The sequence below is a fragment of the Microcaecilia unicolor genome, chromosome 4 (genome assembly GCF_901765095.1).
Source record: "Microcaecilia unicolor chromosome 4, aMicUni1.1, whole genome shotgun sequence".
In the NCBI taxonomy this organism is placed as follows: Eukaryota; Metazoa; Chordata; class Amphibia; order Gymnophiona; family Siphonopidae; genus Microcaecilia; species Microcaecilia unicolor.
The window spans coordinates 188548539-188573583 of NC_044034.1; the positions used below are offsets into that span (position 1 = coordinate 188548539).

The 25045-nt window shown below is 45.6% G+C and overlaps 1 protein-coding gene across 1 annotated transcript in view; it reads right to left on the reverse strand.

Moving 5' to 3' along the window:
* RPS13 (ribosomal protein S13) overlaps nucleotides 1–24088 on the reverse strand; it is a 30123-nt gene extending 6035 nt beyond the window's left edge. The window contains exons 1-3 of the mRNA XM_030199508.1: nucleotides 24025–24088; nucleotides 19766–19814; nucleotides 19551–19629 (exon numbers count right to left, since the gene is read on the reverse strand). Coding sequence (XP_030055368.1) covers nucleotides 19551–19629; nucleotides 19766–19814; nucleotides 24025–24047 — 151 coding nt within the window. The 5' untranslated portion in view covers nucleotides 24048–24088. The remainder of the gene's footprint in view (nucleotides 1–19550; nucleotides 19630–19765; nucleotides 19815–24024) is intronic.
* Nucleotides 24089–25045: the final 957 nt, after the last annotated feature.

Sequence of the window (25045 nt, forward strand, 5' to 3'; positions counted from 1 at the left end):
ATCGTCTGGGCAGCGTTAGCAATGTAAACTCGCTGCCTTTGTGTGGCCCGGAAGTCTTCTCTCTATTACGACTTCCTGTTTCCATGTAGGCAGGTCGCTCGCTGCAGAGAGAAGGCTTTTGGGCTGCGCAAAGTCAGTGTGCTTACATTGCTAACGCTGCTGGCAGCCCAGAAGATGAAAAGGCTGCAGCGGGAGCAGAGAGGTGGACTGACACCGGAGCTTGCAGGGAGGAGGGTGAGCTACACCAGACTTTGGGGGGGGGGGGGGGGGAAGAGTGAGGGAAAGCGACACTGGAGCTTGGAGGGTGGGGGAGGCCATACCTTGGAGGGGGGAAAGGGAGCAACACTGGACCTTGCAGGGGGGGGGGGGGAGGAAGGAAGAGCATGGGGTATAGGGTAAGAGATAAGAATGGCCTTGGAAGCAAGGGAATGAAAGAGAGACAGGGAAGGAGCTGGGGACTGATAGGGTGATGAAATCCAGTGGAGGGCAGATGAGGGCTAACAGGACGGGAATGGGAAAGATAGCGGTTTACGAGCCTGGATAAGTGAGAGAGAGGGAGCAATGGTAAAAGCTAGTAGGTAGATGAGAAGTGAAACAGAGACTAAGGTGAGAAAGGGGGATAAACACAAATAAGGAGAGGGGGGACATGAAATAAGAGGTCACTGCCAGACAGAGGAGAGAGAAGAAATGGAAACGCCAATCTGGAAAAGAATTTAGAGAAGACTGACACGTGGAAAGTGGAAAAAGAGACGGACCAGCCCAATTAGAAAAATAAAGTGCTCATACAACAAAGGTAGAAAATAAATATTTTTATTTAATACTTTTTAAGGACCGAGATGGGAAAATTAGGTTCTTATCTTGGTAATTTTCTTTCCTTTAGTCACAGCAGATGAATCCATTAACTGATGGGTTGTATCCGCATACCAGCAGGTGGAGATAGAGAACACTTAAAAACCACAGTGACCCTTGGACGGCTAGCCCCAACTGCCTTCAGTATCTGAGATTTCCAAAGCAGAGTAAATCATAAAGGTAGAATAACAAACTTTCCTCACAGCGAACAAACACCCCAGAACAGAAGCAATAACCATACAAAGGAGGGACGATCTCAACCTCCTGTAGTAGAACAGCATGTAGAAATTCTGAGAACTGGTTTCCAACTTCTCCCAATGAGATATATATATCTGCATGAAAGATCTGAACAAAAAACGTCAGACAGGGAGGGAGAGAGTGCACCCGTTTCAGCCCACGAGGAGGAAATCGCTCTCGTGGAATGCGCCTTAAACGCTTCAGGCGGAGACCGGCCTGAAAGCAGATACGCAGAAAAAATGACTTCCTTGAGCCAACGAGCTATAGTGGCCTTAGACACCAGACACCCGCGTCGAGGACCTGTCAACAATACAAAAAGGTGATCAGAAGTCCTGAAGTCATTTGACATCTGTAGATACTACAACAGTGCCCTGCGGACATCCAAAAGATGTAACTGCCCAAAGGAGTCCGGGAAAACCTTCCCTAGAAAAGGAAGGGAGAAAAATGGGCTGGTTCAGGTGAAACGCTGAAACTACTTTAGGCAGGAAGGAAGGCACTGTATGTACTGTTACTCCGGACTCTGAGAATTGTAGAAAAGGGTCCTGACAGGACAGCGCCTGAAGCTCAGACACGCGTCTAGCCGATGTCATGGCCACCAAAAAGACTGTCTTGAGAGTCACATCCTTCTCCGAAGCTCGCTTAAGCGGCTCGAAAGGCAAACACTGGAGAACCTTCAACACCAGCCCCAGGGTCCAGGCCGGACAAGGCGACCAAACGGGAAGACGGAGCCTAAGCACCCCTCTAAGAAATTGGGCAATGTCCGGATGAGAGGCAAAGGGACAAGCCAGAGACTTTCCCTCGATAGCATGCCAAAGCTAAGCTGCCACTTGAACCCGCAGGGAATTGTAAGCCAGGCCTTTTTGTAAGCAATCCTGCAAAAAGTCCAGCACCGGCGAGACAGAAGCCCGCGTGGGAGAGATCGCCTTTGAAACACACCACACCTCAAACTTGCGCCAGATCCGATCATAAGCTGCGGAGGTGGACCGCTTGCGGGCCTGCAAGAGAGTGGAAATAACCTTGTTAGAATAGCCCTTGTCTCTCAATTGCACCCTCTCAAGAGCCAGGCCGTAAGACCAAATCGGCAGGGATCCTCCATAGACACCGGACCCTGAATCAACAGGTTCGGCACCAGGAGCAAATGAAATGGAGCCTCCACCATCATCCGACGGAGATTCGCATACCACGGACGCCTTCGCCAGTTCGGGATTTACCCGTCTATGTTTAGTGTGTTTCCAACGCTCAGGGGACGAAATAACCTCTGAAGCCACCCCTGGGGCATCAACACCCGGAGGGAAGCCAGGAGGCAACGCATTGTCAGACACCTGCGGCAGAGCTCTTTTCAGCATGAAAGCCTTATGCATTAAAAGCACAAACTCAGGAAAGAAAAACTCACCCTGACCCTCCGCCTCCGAATTAGGAGAAACGGATGTAGGATTCCTCTGGCAGCCTCTAAACAAGGAGTCCCCCTGCACTCAGACTCCTCCGCAACCGTGAGGGTTGAGGCATGCAGCGCTTCCAAAATGGCGCCCGCTGCCAGCTCCATCAAGCGGGAAGAAACATCGCTCTCCATGCTCATACTAGCTTGAGCGTCTAAGGAGCACATTTTACACAGCCCCGCTACTGATCTGTGTTTACCACAACGGGAGCAGCGCTTAACTCCTTCAGCAGCCATCATCTGACAGGATGGGAATATAGCCATTGACAGGACGGGAATATAGCAATAAAATGGCGGCTTCATGCCAAAACTTACCCCGATCGGAACGGCGTCCGCGGGACCTCCCCGTAGGAGCTGGGTATCACTCTCACCTCAGAGAACCGAGTCAACGAGCTCCGGTCAAGCTGCACAGAACCAGAATCTCTGGAAAAAGCCTCAGAACAGCCACGCAGTAAATGCACGTCTTTTTTTTTTTTTTTTTTTTTTTTAACGCTGTGAGGAAAGTTGTAGGCAGGCAGCAACAGCGGGACTCAGGGGGAATGGGTAAGGCAGGGAACGGGTAAACCTATGCCTTTAAAGTGGGCACCACCAGCCACAAAACCCCTGCTCAACTTGCAAAGCACAGGAGCCACCCCAGGCAGTCTGAAATCCAGGAGCTGGGAGATAGGGAAATACTGAAGGCAGTTGGGGCTAGCCGTCCAAGAGGCACTATTGTTTTTCAGTGTTCTCTAGCTCAACCTGCTGGTAGGCGGATACAACCGATCAGTTAATGGATTCATCTGCTGCTGACAAGGAATATGCTAATATGCCCCCCCCCCCCCCTAAATGAAATGACCAAACTACGCCCATGGTGGACTCCTTGGCCAATTTTTTTCCCATATATAAGGGCTCTTTTACTAAGGTACGGTAGGCCTACCACACACTAAAGGAGCACTACAGCAAAACACGCTGAGGCAACGTGTGGCAGTTTTCCGCTTGGCACTGAATTTTTTTTTTTTTTTTCATTTTTCAGTGCGGGAGCCATGCTCATGGGTGGAGAGGTGTGCCTGCGCTATAGAAATGATTTGTAGTAGTAGTAGTAAAAAAGCGTGGGCACATTACTGCACACTGCCCGATTAACACAGGAGCCTTTACCACCTCTAAAGTAGATGGCAGTAAGGGCTCCCGAGGTAATGGACACACACCAATGGGAAAATTATCACGAGGCCATTAAAAAGGAAAATGGCAAGGCAGCCACTTTACTGCCATGCTAAAAGTGGCTGCAGAGCGCAGAAAACCTACATGCTGACAACAGCACCAGTCACTATTTAGCTCGGTTTGGTATAAGGATCCCTAAATGAGGCCAGCTCAGCAGCACTGGAGAGGAAGGGTGAAAATCTTTTAATTTCTAGTCATTATACAAAAATACCTTTTTTTAGTTAATTTGTTTGAAAACGAGCACAGTGTTTAATATTCTGCTAGGAAATTTACGTTTGAAGAGAGGGGTTAGCCAATGGACCCCAGGGTTAATTATGTATTTTTTTTGGCAAATGTCTTCTCTTTTCTTACCCATGTTCTATATTGCTGACTATTTAAATAAAAATTATAGTTACAAAAAAAAGTAATAACTATAACAAAATTATTTTGACAAGGAGTGGCCTGAAGTACAATAAAACAACATAGAAACACAGAAAAATGTAGGCAGGTAAAGACCGTTATGGCCCATCCATGCCATCTACTCTCCCTATTGCTCCCTTAGAGATCTTAGGTACTTTGTCCCAAGCTCTCTTGAATTCAGATACTTTCATCTCCACAACTTTTACCAGGAGGCCGTTTCATAAATTCACCACCCTTTCTGTGAAGGATTTCTTCAGGTTACTTCCAAGTCTATTCCTTTTCATCTTCATCCTATGCCTCCTCATTCCAGAACTTCCTTTCAATTGAAAGACTCACCTCCGTGTACTTATGCCACATAGATATTTAAATGTCTATTATATCCAAAGTATACATACTGAGATCTTAAGTCTGTCCCCATTTGCTTTATGACGAAGACCACTGACCAATTTAATAGCTACCCTCTAGGCCAATTCCACCCAGTTTATATCTTTTTGAAAGTGCAGTCTCCAGAACTGTATACAGTATTTAAATGAGATCTCATCAGAGTCTTATGCAAAGGCATCATGACCTTTTCTCCTATTGGTCATTCCTCTCCCTAAAGGCATACAGGCAAGCGGTCTGCAAGATTCAGAACAGCAGACCCACGTGATGGAGTAAAACAAAATTTATTCAACACAGAAGTAAAAATTATAACATCCTCATTTTTGTTTTCCATTCCTTTCCTAATACCTAACATTCTATTTGCTTTCTTAGCAGCAGCAGCACACTGAGCAGAAGGTTTCAATGTATCATCAACAGATAAGTAAAAATGGCACACAATTTTCCTCTAACTGCCCAACATTACCATGTTTTGCCCTCTCAAGGGCTGTGTCTTCATACGCTGCTCTGGTTGATATACAGCAGCATATGAAGTAAAGCTAACAAACAGTGAGCTGTTCTTTTTCCAGACTGTTCACATATGCAAATTACTAGTGTGCCTGGCTGAGCTTCAAGTTGGCTTTACTTCATATGATGCTCTGGTATCGCCCAGAAAGGGAAATCATTGAATTGCTCATGCAAGTTTATGTTGAACCCCTGATGCAGTACTTGATAGCGCAAAACATGGCCATGTTGGGCGGTTGGAGGAAAATTGTATTCTGTTTTTACTTATCTGTGTTGAATAAGTAAAAACCTGATAATCTTCTAGCCATTAGTCCCAACAGATCAATCCAGAGACTTGGTGATAGAGAGGTTTACTATCCAGAGACTTGTGGATTATGTCCCTCTACCAGAAGGTGGTGATAGAGAGGTTTACTATATGTGGTCATGTGCAGCCACCTTAACTTCAGTATTGTCTTAAGTACATAAGTATTGCCATACTGGGAAAGACCAAAGGTCCATCAAGCACAGTATCCTGTTTCCAATAGTGGCCAATCCAGGTCACAAATACCTGACAAGATCCCAAAAAAGTACAAAACATTTTATACTGCTTATCCCAGAAATAGTGGATTTTCCCCAAGTCCATTTAATGGTCCATGGACTTTCTTTAGGAAGCCGGCCAAACCTTTTTTAAACTCCGCTAAGCTAACCGCCTTTACCACATTCTCTGGCAACGAATTCCAGAGTTTAATTACACATAGAGTGAAGAAAAAATTTCTCTGATTTATTTTAAATTTACTACATTGTAGCTTCATCGCATGCCCCCTAGTCCTAGTATTTTTGGAAAGCGTAAACATGCTTCACATCTACCCGTTCAACTCCACTCATTATTTTATAGACCTCTATCATATCTCCCCTCAGAAGAGCCCTAGCCGCTTTAGCCTTTCCTCATAGGTAAGTCGTCCCATCCCCTTTATCATTTTCGTCGCCCTTCTCTGCACCTTTTCTAATTCCACTATATCTTTTTTGCGATCCGGCGGACCAGAATTGAACAAAATATTTGAGGTGCGGTCGCACCATGGAGCGATACAAAGGCATAACATCCTCATTTTTGTTTTCCATTCCCTTCCTAATACCTAACATTCTATTTGCTTTCTTAGCCGCAGCAGCACACTGAGCATAAGGTTTCAATGTATCATCAATGACACCACCTAGATCCCTTTCTTGGTCCGTGACTCCTAATTCAGGTTCCTCTTTCCCACATGCATCACACTGCACTTGCTCACATTAAATGTCGTCTGCCATTTATATGCCCAGTCTCCCAATCACGATAAGATCCTCTTGTAATTTTTCACAATCCTCCCGCGATTTAACGACTGAATAACTTTGTCATCAGCAAATTTAATTATCTCACTAGTTACTTCCATCTCTAGGTCATTTATAAATATGTTAAAAAGCAGCGGTCCCAGCACAGACCCCTGGGGAACCCCACTAACTACCCTTCTCCATTGAGATTACTGACCATTTAACCCTACCCTGTTTTCTATCTTTTAACCAGTTTTTAATCCACAATAGAACACTACCTCCTATCACATGACTCCAATTTCCTCTGGAGTCTTTCATGAGGTACTTTGTCAAATGCCTTCTGAAAATCCAGATACACAATAACAACCGGCTCACCTTTATCCACGTTTGTTCACCCCTTCAAAGAAATTTAGTAGATTGGTGAAGCAAGATTTCCCTTCACTAAATCCATGTTGGCTTTGTCTCATTAATCCATGCTTTTGAATATGCTCTGTAATTTTCTTAATAACTAGTAAAAAAGGCCCATTTCTGTAGGCAAGGAAACGGGCCTTAGGCAGGCAATCCCCCCCCCCCCCCCCCGTGGTACGGCCCCCTCGAACCCACCCCCTCCCGCGAACCTGTCGATCCCCCCCTATCCCGGAACGCCGAAAACTGCCGCCACCGTCGCCGCCATTGTTGTGCTACCTTCCCTTCCCGTAGGTTGTTCAATCATCTTTTTAGAAAGTTTAACTCCGTGCGTCTGACGTCAGACGCACGGAGTTAAACTTTCTAAGAAGATGATTGAACAACCTACGGGAAGGGAAGGTAGCACAACAACGGCAGTTTTCGGCGTTCCGGCGGGGGGGGGGGGGGGGGGGGGAAATCGACAGGTTCGCGGGAGGGGGTGGGTTTCGAGGGGGCCATAGCGCGGGGGGGGGGGGGGGGTGACAGCTGATTCCGAGGCAGTAGGAGGAGTAGGGAAACTACTCCTCCCCTTGCAATCAGCTGTGTTGACGTCAGTGACATCCTGCGTGTCTGCCTCGCAGACCACTTGCAGCCAGGGACCCACGGTCCTAAGCATGGAACGTTGAAGGTGAGAATTATTATATAGGATAGTCTCTACCGACATCAGACTCACCAGTCTATAATTTCCCTGATCTCCTATGGAACCTTTAAAAAAAAAATCTGCGTTACATTGGCCACCCTCCAATCTCCCGGTACCACGCTCGATTTTAAGGATAAATTAAATATTACTAATAGCTCCGCAAGCTCATTTTTTAGTTCTATCAGTATTCTGGGATGAATACCATCTGGTCCAGGAGATTTGCTACTCTTCAGTTTGTAGAACTGCCCCATTACGTCCTCCAGGTTTACAGAGAATTCATTGTTTCTCCAACATGTCAGCTTCGAATACCATTTCCGGCACCGGTATCCCACCCAAATCTTCCTCAGTGAAGACCGAAGCAAAGAATTCATTTAATCTCTCCGCTACGGCTTTGTCTTCCCTGATCGCCCCTTTTACTCGATACCAAAGCAGTGAAAGAAGTATGAGGAAATCTAACAGTAAATCCTCTCCTGCCTGCATAAAGCCCAGGTAAACTCCTCAACCGCTCCCTGAGGGGAGGGTAACAGAAGGTTTCCTTTACGTTTTGATTTGTTTTTGTGTGTGTGTGTGTGTGTGTGTGTGTTTTTTCTGTAGCCAAAAATCAAATGCAGGAATCTGATGAAACTGAAGCAACTAGAAGAAAACACTCAACCCAGGCCTCTGGATTGATCTGTTGGGACTAATGGAAAGAAAATGATCAGGTAAGGACCAGTTTTACCTTCCACAGCGTCCCACAGATCAATCTAGAGACTTGTGGGATGTACCAAAGAAGTTCTCAAGTGGGGTGGGGTACTACAACTTCAGCAGACTGAAGCAACGCTCTACAGGCTGCGGCTACATGCCGCTGCCACGTCAAGTCTGTAAAGCCTAGCAAGGGAAGGACAGCAGGATCAAGTGGATGATCTGTAAAAGCTATCCTCAGCAGGACAGAGGACCAAGTGGCTGAACTGCAAAGGGCAGTCATGGCAGCCAGACGGGACTTGGAAAAGGAAGTCAACTGCTATCCGCAACGGGCTAGACTGTTCCATATAGAGGCTAGCCGATGAAATTGACTCTCTCAGTCAACAGCCACCGTGGCTCTCGAAACCAGATCCCCTTTCTTGTGACCAGCCAGAGGACAGCATGAAGCTATGTCGGGAGGCATTTCTGCTCAGCAGGTCAGGAATCTGATGATCCCACCGCAATGTGGGTGTTTCGTAAGGAGCAGTCACTTTCTTATATACCTAAGACTCTCCAGGTTCTGAATACGTCTGCTTCTGATCCTATCACCGCGGCATCTGCTAACCTTAAAATGGCGAGCACTAGACCGCTTCAGTCTTTGACAGTGCATGAGGCTATGTAGGAAGTCACAGTGTGACAAAGCGGTGGCTGTAGCTAGAAGATTGCTAGGCTGTATAGAGAGAGGTGTGACCAGCAGAAGAAAAGAGGTTTTAATACCCCTGTATAAGACGTTGGTGAAGCCCCACCTGGCGTATTGTGTTCAGTTTTGGAGGCCGTATCTTGCGAAGGATGTTAAAAAAAATGGAAGCGGTGCAAAGAAAAACTACGAGAATGGTATGGGATTTGCATTACAAGATGTATGAGGAGAGACTTGTTGACCTGAACATGTATACCCTGGAGGAAAGGAGAAACAGGGGTGATATGATACAGACGTTCAAATATTTGAAAGGTATTAATCTGCAAACAAACCTTTTCCAGAGAGGGGAAGGCGGTAGAATGAGAGGACATGAAATGAGATTGAAGGGGGGCAGACTCAAGAAAAATGTCAGGAAGTATTTCTTCACGGAGAGAGTGGTGGATGCTTGGAATGCCCTTCCGCGGGAGGTGGTGGAAATGAAAACGGTAATGGAATTCAAACATGCGTGGGATAAACAAAGGAATCCTGTTCAGAAGAAATGGATCCTCAGGCGCTTAGCCGAGATTGGGTGGCAGAGCCAGTGGTGGGAGGCGGGGAAAATGCTGGGCAGACTTATACAGTCTGAACCAGAGCTGGTGGTGGGAGGTGGGGCTGGTGGTTGGGAGGCGGGGATAGTGCTGGGCAGACTTGTACAGTCTGTGCCCTGAAGAGAACAGGTACAAATCAAGGTAGGGTATACACAAAAAGTAGCACATATGAGTTTATCTTGTTGGGCAGACTGGATGGACCGTGCAGGTCTTTTTCTGCCGTCATCTACTGTGTTATGTTACTTCTGCTCAGTGGGTCAGCCCAGACACTGCCCCGCCATGCAGAGGCATAGCTGGGTGGGATGCAAGGGGAGCGGTTGCTCCCCTAAATGGATTTTGAATAAAATGACACCTTTGTGGGATCAGCCCTTCAGCTTCACACTGATGCCTATTTTACAAAAGATCTGCTCCCCCTGACATCAAAACCGCTACGCCCGCATCTGCCAATGTAAAAATGGTGAGCAAAGCATGAAGCAAAGATTTAACAGAACTCGCTGGTCACTTCTAAATAGTATAGGAGTACATGGTGAACGTCCAAGAAGCGGGAAGAGACAAAGGTGGAATGGGATGGAAGGCAGAAACCACAGTATGCAGAAAAGACAAGACTGTGCGCCCCATCACCCCTTCAGCAGAAATCCAGAAGATCTGGAACGAATGAAGCTGGGAGTTCTGAAACCCTGCCTGGACTGGATCGCTGAAGAAAACTAGGCTGCCTTGGACAATAGTCCTGGTATCCTAAAGTTAAGGGAGAGTCTGACCCAACTGAAAAGAACGTGTAGACACGTCCTCAGGAAGACATTGAGTCTGAGTCAGCCGGATCTTCCGCTAACTTCACTGAGTCCTCAAACAATAGATTGCCCTAAAAAAGGGAGCTGACCCAGCCGTTGTTAGAAGCTGCATCTGCCGCCCAGCAGCGCAACCACATCAAAAGACAGGCTGTGACCGCCAAAAACATTCTCATTCGACATCCGAAACAAATCACAGAAGAAAAATGTCAACTAAGCCAGCCTCAATTCAACATCTGGCAAGTGAGGAGGCGGTCAATTGTCTGCCATCTGGAAGGAATCCAAAATCTGTTGCCGCCAGCTACGACACACCCTAGCAGCCCACAAGCTGCAGATAGCCACCTCCAGAGAGAGAGAGAGAGAGAGAGAGAGAGAGAGAGAGCTGAAATGTCAGCGGAAGGCTGTTGAAATCACCCATTGAGACTAAGTTGGCTTGAAGGGAACCATAGGCATGGGGACCAAAGCAGTGAAGGAACCCCTGAAGTGGTCCGATATGGAATCAGGCCTACGGGGCAATGTCTAAGAAAGAGACCCTTGTGCCCTAACTTGAACCTATCCTGGACCTGGTAGGGAAAGTAGAACCTGACTTGGGTTGGCACCTCTTGCTGTGTGCCAAAAGGGAAGAAAGGACTTCCCAAGCCTATATGGAATATCAGTTCCCGATAAACCAAGATTTGTGCTGTAAACAACTGACTCTTGGTGACACTGATTACCAGTCCTAAAGACTGAAGGATAGGCATCGTGGATGAAATTTGCAGACTCTCTTGATAAAGAGAGCCGCAAATCAGCCAGTCACAAGGTATGGATGAACCTGCATTGCATCCTCGCAAAGGAAAGCTGCCACTACCACCATGACCTTGAAAAAAATGTCTTTGCAAATGTGGAAAGGCTGAATGACAGTCATAAACCGCTAAGGTCCCTTTTCAGGAAGGAGCACTGGGAATATGATAGTATGTTTCCTAGAGGTCCAGGGAGGCTAGAAACTCTCTCCACCAGACAACTATTATACACTGCAAGATTCCCATTGTGAAAAGTTTAACTGTAAACACCCTAGACTCTTATGATGTCCAAACTCAGCTGGAAGGAAGCTCCCTGGTTGAAACTACAAAGCAAAGGTAATTTCCCATTACCCCCAATTGCAACTGGGGACAGACTCAACTGTGCCTAAAGGCAGAAACATTGGCAAGGTGGCAAGAACTGCCTGATATTAGCGTTTGAGCTTGCATGTAGACTCCAATAAAAATCTGTAGTGAAATCCAGGTTGTAACGGTGTGATAGAAAAACTAAGACATAATGAGCTGAGGCAATCTTGGTTACTCCTCCTGAAACCTGTAGAGGAGTCCTGCCCAAGGAGTAAACTAAGACTCCCATCACTGGGAGATGCAGCAGGCATAGGTAGACCTGGAGTTAAAACAGAACTCATTCTACCAGCAGCCAGGTGTCTTGTCGTAGTGGAAGCGGAAACCCTGAAAGTAATTTTCCTGGCCCCAGAAAACCGAGAGGCTTAAAAATCATCCTTAGACTTGTCCCCTGGCAATCTCCAAGACTTGGGAGTCCCTCAGGTCTTTACCTAACTGCCCTAAATCTTCTCCATTCCCAAGATTACTTCCAAAAGGCAGGTTACCAAATGGGACCTGGAAGCCACATCAGTGGTCTGATGCCTAAGACAGCACTAACTTCTTGCAGGGAGGGTCAAAAATTGGCTGATGTGACTATGCACTAGAACTGCGCACTGGAGCTAACAAGTACCGCTGAGAACAAGAGCCAGATGGTGTAGCTGAATATGGCTATTGCACTATTGTGCACTACAGGTAGCAAGCTGCAGCAGGGTGTGAAGCAGCACTTCTAGAGCTCTGTGCTCATTCAGCTGGTTGCAACAACTATTAAGCTACCTCTACATGGTAGCTGTTCCTGGACCACTCCTCATGAAATCTAGGTACCCCCATACCATGAAAAGATGCAGTAGAAGCAATTAGAGGTACTGGGTATGCTGCAGATACCGGGGTAGCTGGGGCTAGTATGCAATGGTGCAGCCAGTACCAGTGTGCAAAAAGAGGAGGGCAATCTTTAGTATAGTAATGTAGTGATAACTGTTCCAGTCATGCAAGAACTGCTTGGCCAGGCAAGCAGTAAGAGAGAATGAAATAAAATATACCCCACTAGTAAAAAAGCCCCCTTTCTGATGCAAATTAAACGGGGGCTAGCAAGCTTTTCTTCTGTGTGCATGTGGGAGTGTGTGTGTCCCTGCCCTCTCTCCCTTCCCCTGTGCTCTCTGTCCCCTCCCCCCTCGGAGTCCAGTCCTTCAGTGTTAAGTTTCCTGCTGTGTTTGTGTTATAGAGATAGTGAGGGCTTCTGCCCTCTCTCCCCTCCCCCCTCCGAGTCCTTCACTGTTACAGAGAAAGCGATTTGATTTCATGCTTTGCTGTGTTTTCCTTCACTGTTTGTATTACAGAGAGAGCGAGAGCGGGGCAGACATTCATGGGGAAACCGGATATCTCTCCCCCTTCACACTTCCGGCTGGAGGCTTCATTTAGAACGTTGGTTGTGCCTTTTATATATAGAGATTGGAAACATAGCTGAGTCCACAGTTTCTAATAGGATGGAGTGTGGTAGCCGTGTTAGTCCACTCTTAAGGTTATCAATAGAAATCAAACAAAATAAAACATGGAAAAGAAAATAAGATGATACACCAGACCAAACCTCTAAAATACTACCGGTACATCGATGACATTTTTATGATTTGGACGGAGGGTGAAGAAACAAACAATTTTATTCTGCATTCAATACATACCATCCTACAATCAGATTCAAAATTGACTACTCCCCAGAAAAAGTCAATTTTTTGGACACCACGGTCTCAATCAGTGATGGCTGTATACAAACATCTATATACAAGAAAACCACAGACAGATGCAGCTACCTCCACAACTCCAGCTTCCATCCTTCACATACAAAAAGATCCATCATTTAGAGCCAAGCCACAAGATACCACCGTATCTGCTCTGACCCAGGGGACAGAGACAGACACCTTAAAAGCCTGACTGAATCCTTCAAACAGAAGGGCTACAACCCCAAAATAATCTCCAAGAATATTGCCTCTTCCCTCAAAACACCCAGGGAGAATCTGCTACAGTACAAAAAGAAAAAAATCCACAGACAGAATCCCGCTTGTAGTGACATACAATCCAGAGCTGGAAAAACTGAGGAAAATCATAAGAGATCTACAACCTATACTCCAGGAGGATGAATTACTGAAAGAGATATTCCCATCCCCACCAGTACTGGCCTTCCGACAGCCATCCAATTTAAAACACAAGCTAATCAGAAGTAAACTTCCATCACAGACTGAAAAGGAACAGAAGGGCATACTTCCCTGTAATTTATCCAGTTGCAAACTATGCCAAAATATTTCACAGGACCCCAAAGTCATCCACAAAGGAAAGATATTCAACATAAAGGGATCTTTCACTTGCTCATCTTCCAATGTGGTATATATCATTCAGTGTAAAAAATGTAACGAAGGATGCTATATTGGAGAAACAGGCCAGATGCTTAAGACAAGATTCAATTTACATAGACATCATATGAACAATACTGGTGCCAGCAGGGTTCCCATGCCTGTTGGTCAACATTTTACAGGACCAGGACACTGTACCAGTGACTTCACAGTGAGAATCCTGAAAGGTAACTTTAAAACCATACAAGAACGTAAGACCTTTGAAGTCAGAATGATTGAATATTTTAACACCCAACAGAAAGGACTTAACAAGGATCTGGGGTTCCTAGCCCATTATAAACCATAAAGCTGTATGTCTCTGTTGATCACCCTCCCCTCACCTATCCACACCCATCCTGTTAGAATATCAATGATATGCTTTGATGTCCCCATGCATACTTCCTACCCACCCCCCTCCTCCCACCCTGTCAGACTGTCATAGTAATGCTTGAATGTTTTCACTTATATACACTGTCAGCTAGCACATTTGCTTATTTCCGATCTGAGGAAGAAGGGCAACCTTCGAAAGCTAATCAAGAAATGTATTAAGTTATGTCCAATAAAAAATAATAGGATGGATAAACCAGCCTTGAACCTGTAACCTTCAGGCAGAAAGGCCAGCCACCTTCCTGAATAAAACTAATTTGATGTAAACAGTGCACACAGAGCAAATGCCACCAGGGCAGCACAGAGTGTGCGGGATTAACATGGAAGAACCCCTGAGAGGAGTGCACTAGCTTCAAAATGTAACATTTCTCACAGAAACATGGAGGAGTCAACAGCCCTAAGCCTGACTAAGTAAACCCCATCTGTACTGCTCTGAGAAAGGAAAAAGGAAAATAGTGAAAAACCTAGAGTAGGGTCCCTAATCCTGATCCCTTTCTCCCCCCTCCATTAATGTACACACACCTTGAACCTTCTTGAGGAGGGTCCAGAAATATTCTTAGTGCAACTATAAAAGGGTGCACCCAAACCATAATCACCTAGCCAGGGACAGGAATGTCCACCAGAAGACTTTCAGATAGTCAGTACTTTCCAAGCTGCAGCTTAAGGCTCTCGCTGCCACAGAACAGCCGCATGGGTCTACTGGGCCTCCGACCTCACCCTTGGTAAGCTGTGGGAGACCCAAGGACTCCCACAGGAGTCTGCAAACTGCCCCACGCCTCCTTCTCAGAAGTTCTTAAATACAAAATAAGAAGAAATTGGGAGCGATCCACCCCAGTTCCCCAGGTCATCTTCTGAAAAGCCTGCACACAGAATTGCAGGCAAATCAGACCCCAAGGGAGCGCCAGTACTTCAGCCTTTCCATGTGGCGCAGCAGGAAAGAAAATAGCTGCCCTGTGTCCGCCAAAACGAGCCAGGAAGGAGCACAACGCTCCACGGAGTCGGGCTGTACAGTGGAGCTTCGGCAGAGGAAAAAGAAGCAGGCTCCCACACCAGGAGCCGCTTTTGCTCTCCCCCACCGGCGCAGGTAGGGTAATGACTACTCACTCCCTCACATGCCAAGTCAGTCCTCACACCCCTCAGCCGGTACTGCAAACCAACAAATCAGTCTGAGGTTTTTTTTTTGTTTTTTTTTTTTGGGGGGGGGGGGGGGGGTCAACAGGGATCAAATGGCTTTTTTTTTTTTAAAGGCAGGAGAGGATGACGGAGCAAAAGAAACCTCAGACTCTTTTTAAAGTCAGGAGAGTGAGAACCACAAACCTTGGTCAGGCAGAGAGGAGGGGGTGAAAGGGGAGGAAGGGAGGGCCCTGGCACCACCAGGTGTGCACCCAAGTCCCAGGACTGGGACACCTCACACCCCAGCAGCTTGACTAGACCTAGGGGATCAGGCCAGGAGCCAATCAATCCAGAGCTGCATGGTTATGACCATTCACCTGCTATGACAGAGAGAATACTGAAGTTACTGAAGTTAAGGTGGCTGAACATGACCACATAGAGAGAACTTCAGACGTTTACTATATCTCCACCTGCTGGTAGAGGGACACAACCCACAAGTCTCTGGATTACTGCTGTCCGATTCAGCTAAAACATTTTCGATTCGGTACGATTCAATTCTTTCAAAAAATTGGTTTTTCGATTCAATTTCATTTAACTAGATTTAAATAGTGAGGTCCACATGCAAATATTATATCACAAAGTGTAAAAACAAAACAAAACAGGCAGCAGCAATTGAAGAACATTGAAGAAAAATGGCCACAAACTACAGAGTTTATAATTGCTGTTTCTACCAGCTAAGATCATTTGTGAAGCTGTTTTAGTGATATTCTCCTCCACCTTTTAAGGCATTGCCTATCCAACTGAAACAGCTTTAGATTTGCTACATTCATGTTCATCTCACTGCCTCTCTCTTCCCTCCCCCTCCATCCATGCCAAGCATTTCTCCTCCCTCCCCTCTCCTCCATTCATATGCATCTCCTTCCTCTGTCTCCCCTCCCTGTCCAACATTTCTCCTCTCTTCTCTGTCCTCCATGTCCAGCGATTCTCCTCTGCCCTTATCCTCCCCTCCCCTCTTTGTCCAGCGATTCTCCTCTCTCCCCTGCCCTCCATCCATCCATGTCCAGCAACTCTCCTCTCTCCCCTGCCCTCCCCTCCATCCATGTCCAGCAACTCTCCTCTCTCCCCTGCCCTCCCCTCCATCCATCCATGTCCAGCAACTCTCTTCTCTCCCTCGTGGAAAGAGGAAATTACATCAGAGGAAGGCAGGACACAGAGGGAAGGGAAGGCTAGAGACGAGCCTACTGGTTTCACTGACTCCACTGCGATGAGGTAAAATAAAAGCTTTAAACCCCACCACCCCAGGACAGCAGGAACAAAAGGAAGGTTGTTGGGGAGCTGAGGGTGGGCAGATGGGATCAGAGAGCTGCCTGCAGGTGAGCCGCCCAGGCGTCGGTAAGCATGGCTTGTGGCGCCCTTCAGAGGTCGGCGTCCCCCCCCTGCCATGCTTACCGGGTTCCGCCGGCCCTAGAGGGAACCAGCGACAGCGGCTTGGGTGACAGCGGGTCAGAGGGTGGGACGTGGGAAAACCCCGAATTGGGACTCCCAATTTTTTTCCAAAACGAATCGAAGAATCGATTCGAATCATGAATTGGACAGCACTACTCTGGATTGATCTGTGAGACACTATGGAAATTTTGTTTTACTCTTATCACATGGGTCTGCTCTTCTTTTTTACATAAGTATTGCCATACTGGGAAAGACCAAAGGACCATCAAGCCCAGCATCCTGTTTCCAACAGTGGCCAATCCAGGTCACAGATACCTGGCAAGATCCCAAAAAAGTACAAAACATTCTATACTGCTTATCCCAGAAATAGTGGATTTTCCCTAAGTCCATTTAATAATGGTCTATGGACTTTTCCTTTAGGAAGCCATCCAAACCTTTTTAAAACTTCGCTAAGCTAGCAGCCTTTACCACATTCTCTGACAACGAATTCCAGAGTAATTACACGTTGAATGAAGAAAAGTTTTCTACGATTCGCTTTAAGTTTACTACATTGCCATTCCTCTCCCTATGCACCTATGTGTGGGAGTCCGAGCAAAGTGGAAGCACATATCAGTGCTGTTCTTCTGCTGCTCAATTAAGCTTTTCAAATGAAAAAAATTGAAAAGCTTTTAAAACAGGCTCTTCACTTTGTTTTGCTCAGACTCAAACACATTTGTTCCTCACCACCAGCACTAAGAGGCTTGCTCGGGCTTCTTTCCTCTTTCAAATAAAATCCTCAAATCAAAGAACATCATGAGAAATCCTCTCTTACTCAATGCGACCTTGGAGCTAGAGGTAGGTTTCCAGCATCAGGGCAGGGCTTTTTGTGTGCTGTTTCTCTGAGCATCGGGAGGGAACAGCTAACGACCTCATTTACATTTGTTTTCCTACATTTAAAACAATTTATCAAGCATGGCACAGATGCACTTATTGACTATTATCTGTCACTGCATTTACTGTGCGGCAAAGGGTTTTCTTCTACAGTAACTACAAGGGCAAATGCAGAGAACATCCCCAACAGTTATTGTGTGGAACTGCAAGCCTTATTTGGGCGCTGAATAAAATTACTACATAAACCACTATTTGACATGAATGAAATTTACATAAAGAAAAGGATCTGTAAGACAACTTACAACACTTTTACAAAACATTTTATAATATTAGAACTGCCACACTGGGTCAGAAAAAAAAAAAGATACAAACAAAAACATCCTAGGTTTTTGTCAGTCCAGGTTACAAGTGATTGGGCAGGACGTCACAGGTACTCCCCCCCCCCCCCCCACCCCACCCCAAAAAAAAAAAAACCTCACCCCTTAAACCCAGGAATAAGAAGTCATTTTTACAAGTGTACCTGGCAAATAATGTTTAGGGACCTTTCCTCCAGGAGCTTTCCTAAATACTTTTTAAACCCAAAAATCCACTAATTGTGCACTGTGAGAAAAAAAAATGCTTTCACCAATTAGTTTTAAAAAGCACTACCTATTCACTTTCATAAAGTATCCTCTAGTCTTAGAAGTATTTGAAAGGGTAAACAACCATTCCCTATTTACCCACTCAGGATTATATTGCCTCTTTGATGTCTCTTCTCCAAACTGTAGAGCCCTAACCTCTTTAGCTGTTGTCCATAGGGGAGCTATGTCACTCCTCCCTACCATTTTTTTTAACCTTTTCTAGTTCCGCTATAGCTTTTTTCAGATAAGGCAACCAGAACAGCACAAAATATTCAAGGTGCAGTTGCATCATTTATATAAAAGCATTACCCAGCATTTTTTCTCCACCACCTCAGATTTCAACATATTGTCCACCGACTCTAGATCTTTTTCCTAGGCGGTGACTCCTAACACAGAACCTAGCATTAATAGGATTATTTTTCTCGTATGTGCATTACTTTGCACATGCCCATTTTAAGAACATCAGTGTAAATAAATGCCTATTACAATTACTAGTTTTGACTTGGGGATGAATGGTTTCTGAAGGATGGAGTTTCCCATTTATTAAACAAAAAAATAAAAATAATGTATTGTGATAGTGGGAACCTGTTGCTACTGCATACACTTTATATATAGAGCCACATCCTGAATCAACATCTGCAGCCTAGGTCTCACCATCAAAGTATTATGGGTCTCAAAGCACAAGCACCATTGTTCTTTTACTCAGGTTGGGCCACCACTGTCAGTAACTGAAAGAATGTAGAATCAGAGGCCTAGGAGGTGTTCTGTAATGAGTCCACAGACACTCTCAGAACACTCAGACATGTCTTAACATACAGATAACCCTCAGATGAGAATGAAAGAGTAGCCTAAAAAAGCAGCAGATTGAGAACCAGTGAAGTGAGGGTTCAAATCCAGATTTTCCACTGATGTTCCTTGTGACCATGGGAATCACTTCACTTTCTTTCCTCAAGTACGATAAACTCTTAAGCCAGTGCTTATCAAACTTTTTATGGCCATAACCTCATGACTGCAGCCAATAAAACTATGTGATTCCAAAGAGGTGTAGAGAAATGATACACCAAGTCCAGCCAGGTTATGACCTAAAACCAGAGTAGGGAAATAACTACAGCACCTAAATTTTAACTCATCTTGAGCTCAAATTTGGAAAGGTTAAATAATTAAATCTACAATCCAAATCAAATGCAAAAACATGACATCTATTGTAAAAAAAACATTCCTATTACCAAAATCACAACCAGGAGTAATAAATGCAGTTAACCCACTTTAAAGAAAGCAAAAGAAAACTTTCCCTTCCCAACTGACAAAATTTGACAACTGTGTCACATCCCTTGACTAAAACCAAACATGAACAGGCATGAGCATAAAAGAGAAAGCTATGCTACAGCAAACACACACCTTGTGCATTTACTTCTCAATCTGATAAACCATTGTTTGCTATATTTATAGACTATATTTGTTGTAAAATGGGTTAACTGTCAGCAAGGACAATACAAACAAACACTAAGGTCCCAAATAAACTTACCAATCTGTGAGGGAGTCAGACCCTTCTTTGCCAGCTTGTAAATCTGTTCCTTGACATCATCAGAAGTGAGCTTCAGCCACTGTAAATAAAAATGTGTATGACAATCCACCAAATATTACAACAGCTGAAGAAATTTGAAACTGATATAACTGGTTAATACGCAACCTTGATTTTAAAGCATATACACATTACAAAAAGATATTTCAGTTACTTACTGTAGGCACACTACGTCTGTAAGGCAAAGCTGACTGGGACAGGCCCTTTCTGTTGGCAGATAAAATAGACAAGTGACATTATTCTACAACATTTACAAAAATAGTGAGCACTGAGATATATAGTCATGACTGACATGAAGTTATTTCATCAATGATTTTGTACTAATATTTTGCCATGCAACTTTTAAAAAGCCTGCTTTCTTTATGTTTGCTGTAGTAGGAAGTAAAACAACCAGCTAGCCTGATACATAGTAGCATAGTAAATGACGGCAGGAAAAAAAGACCTGCACGGTCCATCCAGTCTGCCCAACAAGATAAACTCATATGTGCTACTTTTTGTGTATACCCTACCTTGATTTGTACCTGTCCTCTTCAGGGAACAGACTGTACAAGTCTGTCCAGCACTATCCCCGCCTCCCAACCACCAGCCCCGCCTCCCACCACCAGCTCTGGCACAGACCATATAAGTCTGCCCAGCATTTCCCCGCCTCCCAACCACCAGCCCCGCCTCCCACCACTGGCTCTGCCACCCAATCTCGGCTAAGCTCCTGAGGATCCATTCCTTCTGAACAGGATTCCTTTATGTTTATCCCACGCATGTTTGAATTCCATTACCATTTTCATTTCCACCACCTCCCGCGGGAGGGCATTCCAAGCATCCACCACTCTCTCCGTGAAGAAATACTTCCTGACATTTTTCTTGAGTCTGCCCCCCTTCATTTCATTTCATGCCCTCTCGTTCTACCGCCTTCCCCTCTCCGGAAAAGGTTCGTTTGCAGATTAATACCTTTCAAATATTTGAACGTCTGTATCATATCACCTGTTTCTCCTTTCCTCCAGGGTATACATGTTCAGGTCAACAAGAGGCATATTTTCAAAGGACTTAGCCTTCCAAAGTTCCATAGGATTCTATGGAACTTTGGAAGGCTAAGTGCTTTGAAAATATGCCTCCAAGTGTCTTCTCATACGTCTTGTAACGCAAATCCCATACCATTCTCGTAGCTTTTCTTTGCACCACTTCCATTTTTTAAACATCCTTCGCAAGATACAGCCTCCAAAACTGAACACAATACTCCAGGTGGGGCCTCACCAACGTGTTATACAGGGGTATTAAAACCTCTTTTCTTCTGCTGGTCACACCTCTCTCTATACAGCCTAGCAATCTTCTAGCTACAGCCAACGCTTTGTCACACTGTTTTGTCGCCTTCAGGTCCTCAGATACTATCATCCCAAGATCCCTCTCCCCGTCCGTACCTATCAGACTCTACCCGCCTAACACATATGTCTCCCTTGGATTTCTACTCCCTAAATGCATCACTTTGCATTTCTTCGCTTTGAATTTTAATTGCCAAACATTAGACGATTCTTCTAGCTTCCGCAGATCTTTTTTCATGTTTTCCACTCCCTCCGGGGTGTCCACTCTGTTGCAAATCTTGGTGTCATCTGCAAAAAGGCAAACTTTACCTTGTAACCCTTCGGCAATGTCACTCACAAATATATTGAACAGAATCGGCCCCAGCACCGATCCCTGAGGCACTCCACTACTCACCTTTCCCTCCTCCGAGCGAACTCCATTTACCACCACCCACTGGCATATGCCCGTTAACCAGTTCCTAATCCAGTTCACCACTTCGGGTCCTATCTTTAGCCTGTCTAGTTTATTCAAGAGCCTCCTGTGGGGAACTGTGTCAAAAGCTTTGCTGAAATCTAAGTAGATTATGTCCATAGCACGTCCTTGATTTAATTCTCCGGTCACCCAGTCAAAGAATTCAATGAGATTCGTTTGGCACGATTTCCCTTTGGTGAAACCATGTTGTCTCAGATCTTGCAACTTATTTGCTTCTAGGAAATTCACTATCCTTTCCTTCAGCATTGTTTCCATTACTTTTCCAATAATCGAAGTGAGGCTTACCAGCCTGCAATTTCCGGCTTCTTCCCTATCAGCACTTATAAGTAAATAAACTTATAGTTTACTTATACCAGCAGGAAAATTGATTTGCTAAATTATAAGACGGGGGGGGGGGGGGGGGCACCACAGAAAGCACTGACAATCCAAGAAGCAGATGCAATAATATAAAAGTCTATCAAAACAATGTCACATAATCAGCATGGGCAGCTGTTTGGGTCTCATCTCACAATATGCAAGTGCGTCACTTTATTACCTTTCTGTAAGTACTATTTTTTTTTATTTCCATTTTGCTCACACCTTTTTCAGTAGTAGCTCAAGGTGAGTTACATTCAAGTACACTGGATATTTCTCTGTCCCACTACACTCAACAGAAACAGCACTCTCTAAAGTCTGCAATGACCTGTTCCTTGCCAAATCCAAAGGTCACTATTCCATCCTCATCCTCCTCGACCTATCTGCCGCCATTGACACCGTCAATCATAATTTACTTCTTGACACACTCATTTGGGTTCCAGCGCTCCGTCCTCTCCTGGTTCTCCTCGTATCTTTCCCAACGCACCTTCAGAGTATTTTCTAATGGCTCTTCTTCCACCCCCGTCCCGCTCTCTGTTGGGGTCCCTCAAGGATCTGTCCTTGGACCGCTTCTTTTCTCGATATACACCTCTTCCCTGGGCTCGTTGATCTCATCACATGGTTTCCAGTACCATCTTTATGCTGATGACACCCAGCTTTACCTCTCCACTCCCGACATCACAGCTGAAACCCAGGCCAAAGTTTCGGCCTAACTTTCAGACATCGCTGCCTGGATGTCCAACCGGCATCTGAAACTGAACATGGCAAAGACTGAGCTCCTTGTCTTTCCACCCAAACCCTCTTCTCCTCTTCCCCCACTTTCTGTCTCTGTTGACAACGCCCTCATCCTCCCCGTCTCTTCAGCCCGCAATCTCTGAGTCATTTTTGACTCCTCCCTCTCCTTCTCTGCCCATATCCAGCAGACAGCTAAGACCTGTCGCTTCTTCCTCTATAATATTAGCAAAATTCGCCCATTCCTCTCTGAACAGACCACCCGAACCCTCGTCCACTCGCTCGTTACCTCTCGTCTTGACTACTGCAACCTTCTCCTCGCTGGCCTCCCGCTTAGCCACCTATCCCCCTTCAATCTGTCCAAAATTCCGCCGCACGTCTTATCTACCGCGTGAACCGATACTCTCATATCACCCCTCTCCTCAAGTCGCTTCAATGGCTCCCAATCCGCTACCGTTTACAGTTCAAGCTTCTCCTATTGACCTTCAAGTGCACTCAATCTGCAGCCCCCCCATTACCTCTCTACCCTCCTCTCCCCGTATGTTCCCACCTGTAACTTCCGCTCTCAGGACAAATCACTCCTTTCTGTACCCTTCTCCACCACCGCTAACTCCAGACTCCGCCCCTTCTGCCTCGCATCACCTTATGCCTGGAACAGACTTCCTGAGCCCATACGCCATGCGCCCTCCCTGCCCATTTTCAAGTCCTTACTCAAGGCCCATCTCTTCTCCCTTGCTTTTGGCGCCTAACCACCTTCCCATTCCTGATACCTACACTGAATACATAGTTTTTACCTTTAGATTGTAAGCTCTCTTGAGCAGGGACTGTCCTTCCCCATGTTTAAACTTGTACAGCGCTGCGTAACCCTGGCAGCGCTATAGAAATGCTAAGTAGTAGTAGTAGTAGGGCTCACAATCTAAGTTTGTATCTATGGCAAGGGAGGGTGACTTGCCCCAGATCACAAGGGGCAGCAGTGGGATTTGAACCGGCCACCTCTGGATTGCAAGACCGGTGCTCTGGTCACTAGGCCACTCCTCCACTCCACTATATACCCATTGCGAGATGTGGGTGATAAAAACAGTTTTCACAGGCTAAATTACAACTCACATTCCTATTTTTGATCCTGCAGCTCACTCCTGGCAGGATGTAAAAAGGATGGTGGCAGCACCGCTCACTAATAAAGGAATTAATCCAGGCAGAAAAGTAACAAGCACCGCTCATCCATCGCTGCAGAAAGGTCACCCTAGAGGCAACAATAGCTATTCCCTCCATATTCAAAGCAATACAGTGCCGGCCTCTTCTTCATCCACAACCTTGGCGTTCACTCCCTAACCTCACCCCACGTCAACACTTCTGCACAGAACCACGCTTACCAGGCCGTCCCGCGCCCATCTTCTCTAGGGTTCACTTATAATCTAGCAAAGGGTACCCACCACTGTCAAAGAAATCAACACAGCGCCCAATAACTCCTCTGCTCTCTTTCTAGACTCCTCACCTCACCACCCCGAACTTTCAGCCCAATGTCGGGACACCATAGCCCACTTACCCCGGAGCGTGCATACGACCCATGATGGCGGTGTAGAGGAAAAGAGGAATCAGAACGAGGCGGCTGTACGATAATCCCAGGCTTTGACGGAAGTGACGCAATTTCGTACATCTCCAGCACGCACAAGAAGGTGACGTCAACGCGCGAAGCAGCCCGACCCAAGGGGTAGGAGCCGGAGGTAGTGGTGTCGTATGTTTTGTGTACAAGTAATATGCCAGCTCTCTCTGTAGGTGCTTGAGCACCCCCACTATTGAGCAAACTGCTTGATTGTATCCAGGGAGAGAGGCTATTTCGATTGGGTCTAGCACCCCCCACTACCCGATCCTCTACGTCCAGCCCCGGCTTTGGCCGTTTTCAAGTCCAAACCTAAGGCCCACCTCTTTACCACTGCTTTTTTTTTAAACTCCTGAACTACTCACTTGCCCTGTTCTTTTATCCTCACCTCTTTATTCCCTTACCCTAATTGTTTTACCTGCCTTATCTAGATTGTAAGCTCTTTGAGCAGGGACTGTCTTTTTTTTTTTTTTGTGTATGGTGATAAGTAGTAGTAATTTTTAAAAGTTGGTTGCAGGCTCCTAAGGACAAATGCAAAGATTGCCTCTAGCGATACAGGTTAAAAAAATGCATGTATAATGTAGATTGCTTCTATTCGTCAGTTAGCTTATTGTGTGAACAGGCACCAAATACAAAAGCACAAATTATAGGATAGAAATATACATGCAAGATCACCCCAGCTCTAGCTTTACCCAAGAAAGGGTTGCATTAGGCCTAGGTTACCCACAGGTTAGGTCCTAAAATAGAGTAATTCAGGAAATCAGAGCTGCAAGGTAACCCAGGACTGGATTAACCCTGTCAAATTAAGCTAGTAGCAATTAATTTTGAGGCATCCTGAAAGGGAAGAAGGGTACAGAAAGTGACTTTTGCTTGTACTATTTTGTAAACCAGTATTTCCTAGTCTTTTTGTGGGTGTGATCCCATGATCAAGGCCAAATAAAATTGTGTGAACGTGAACCCCAGCAGG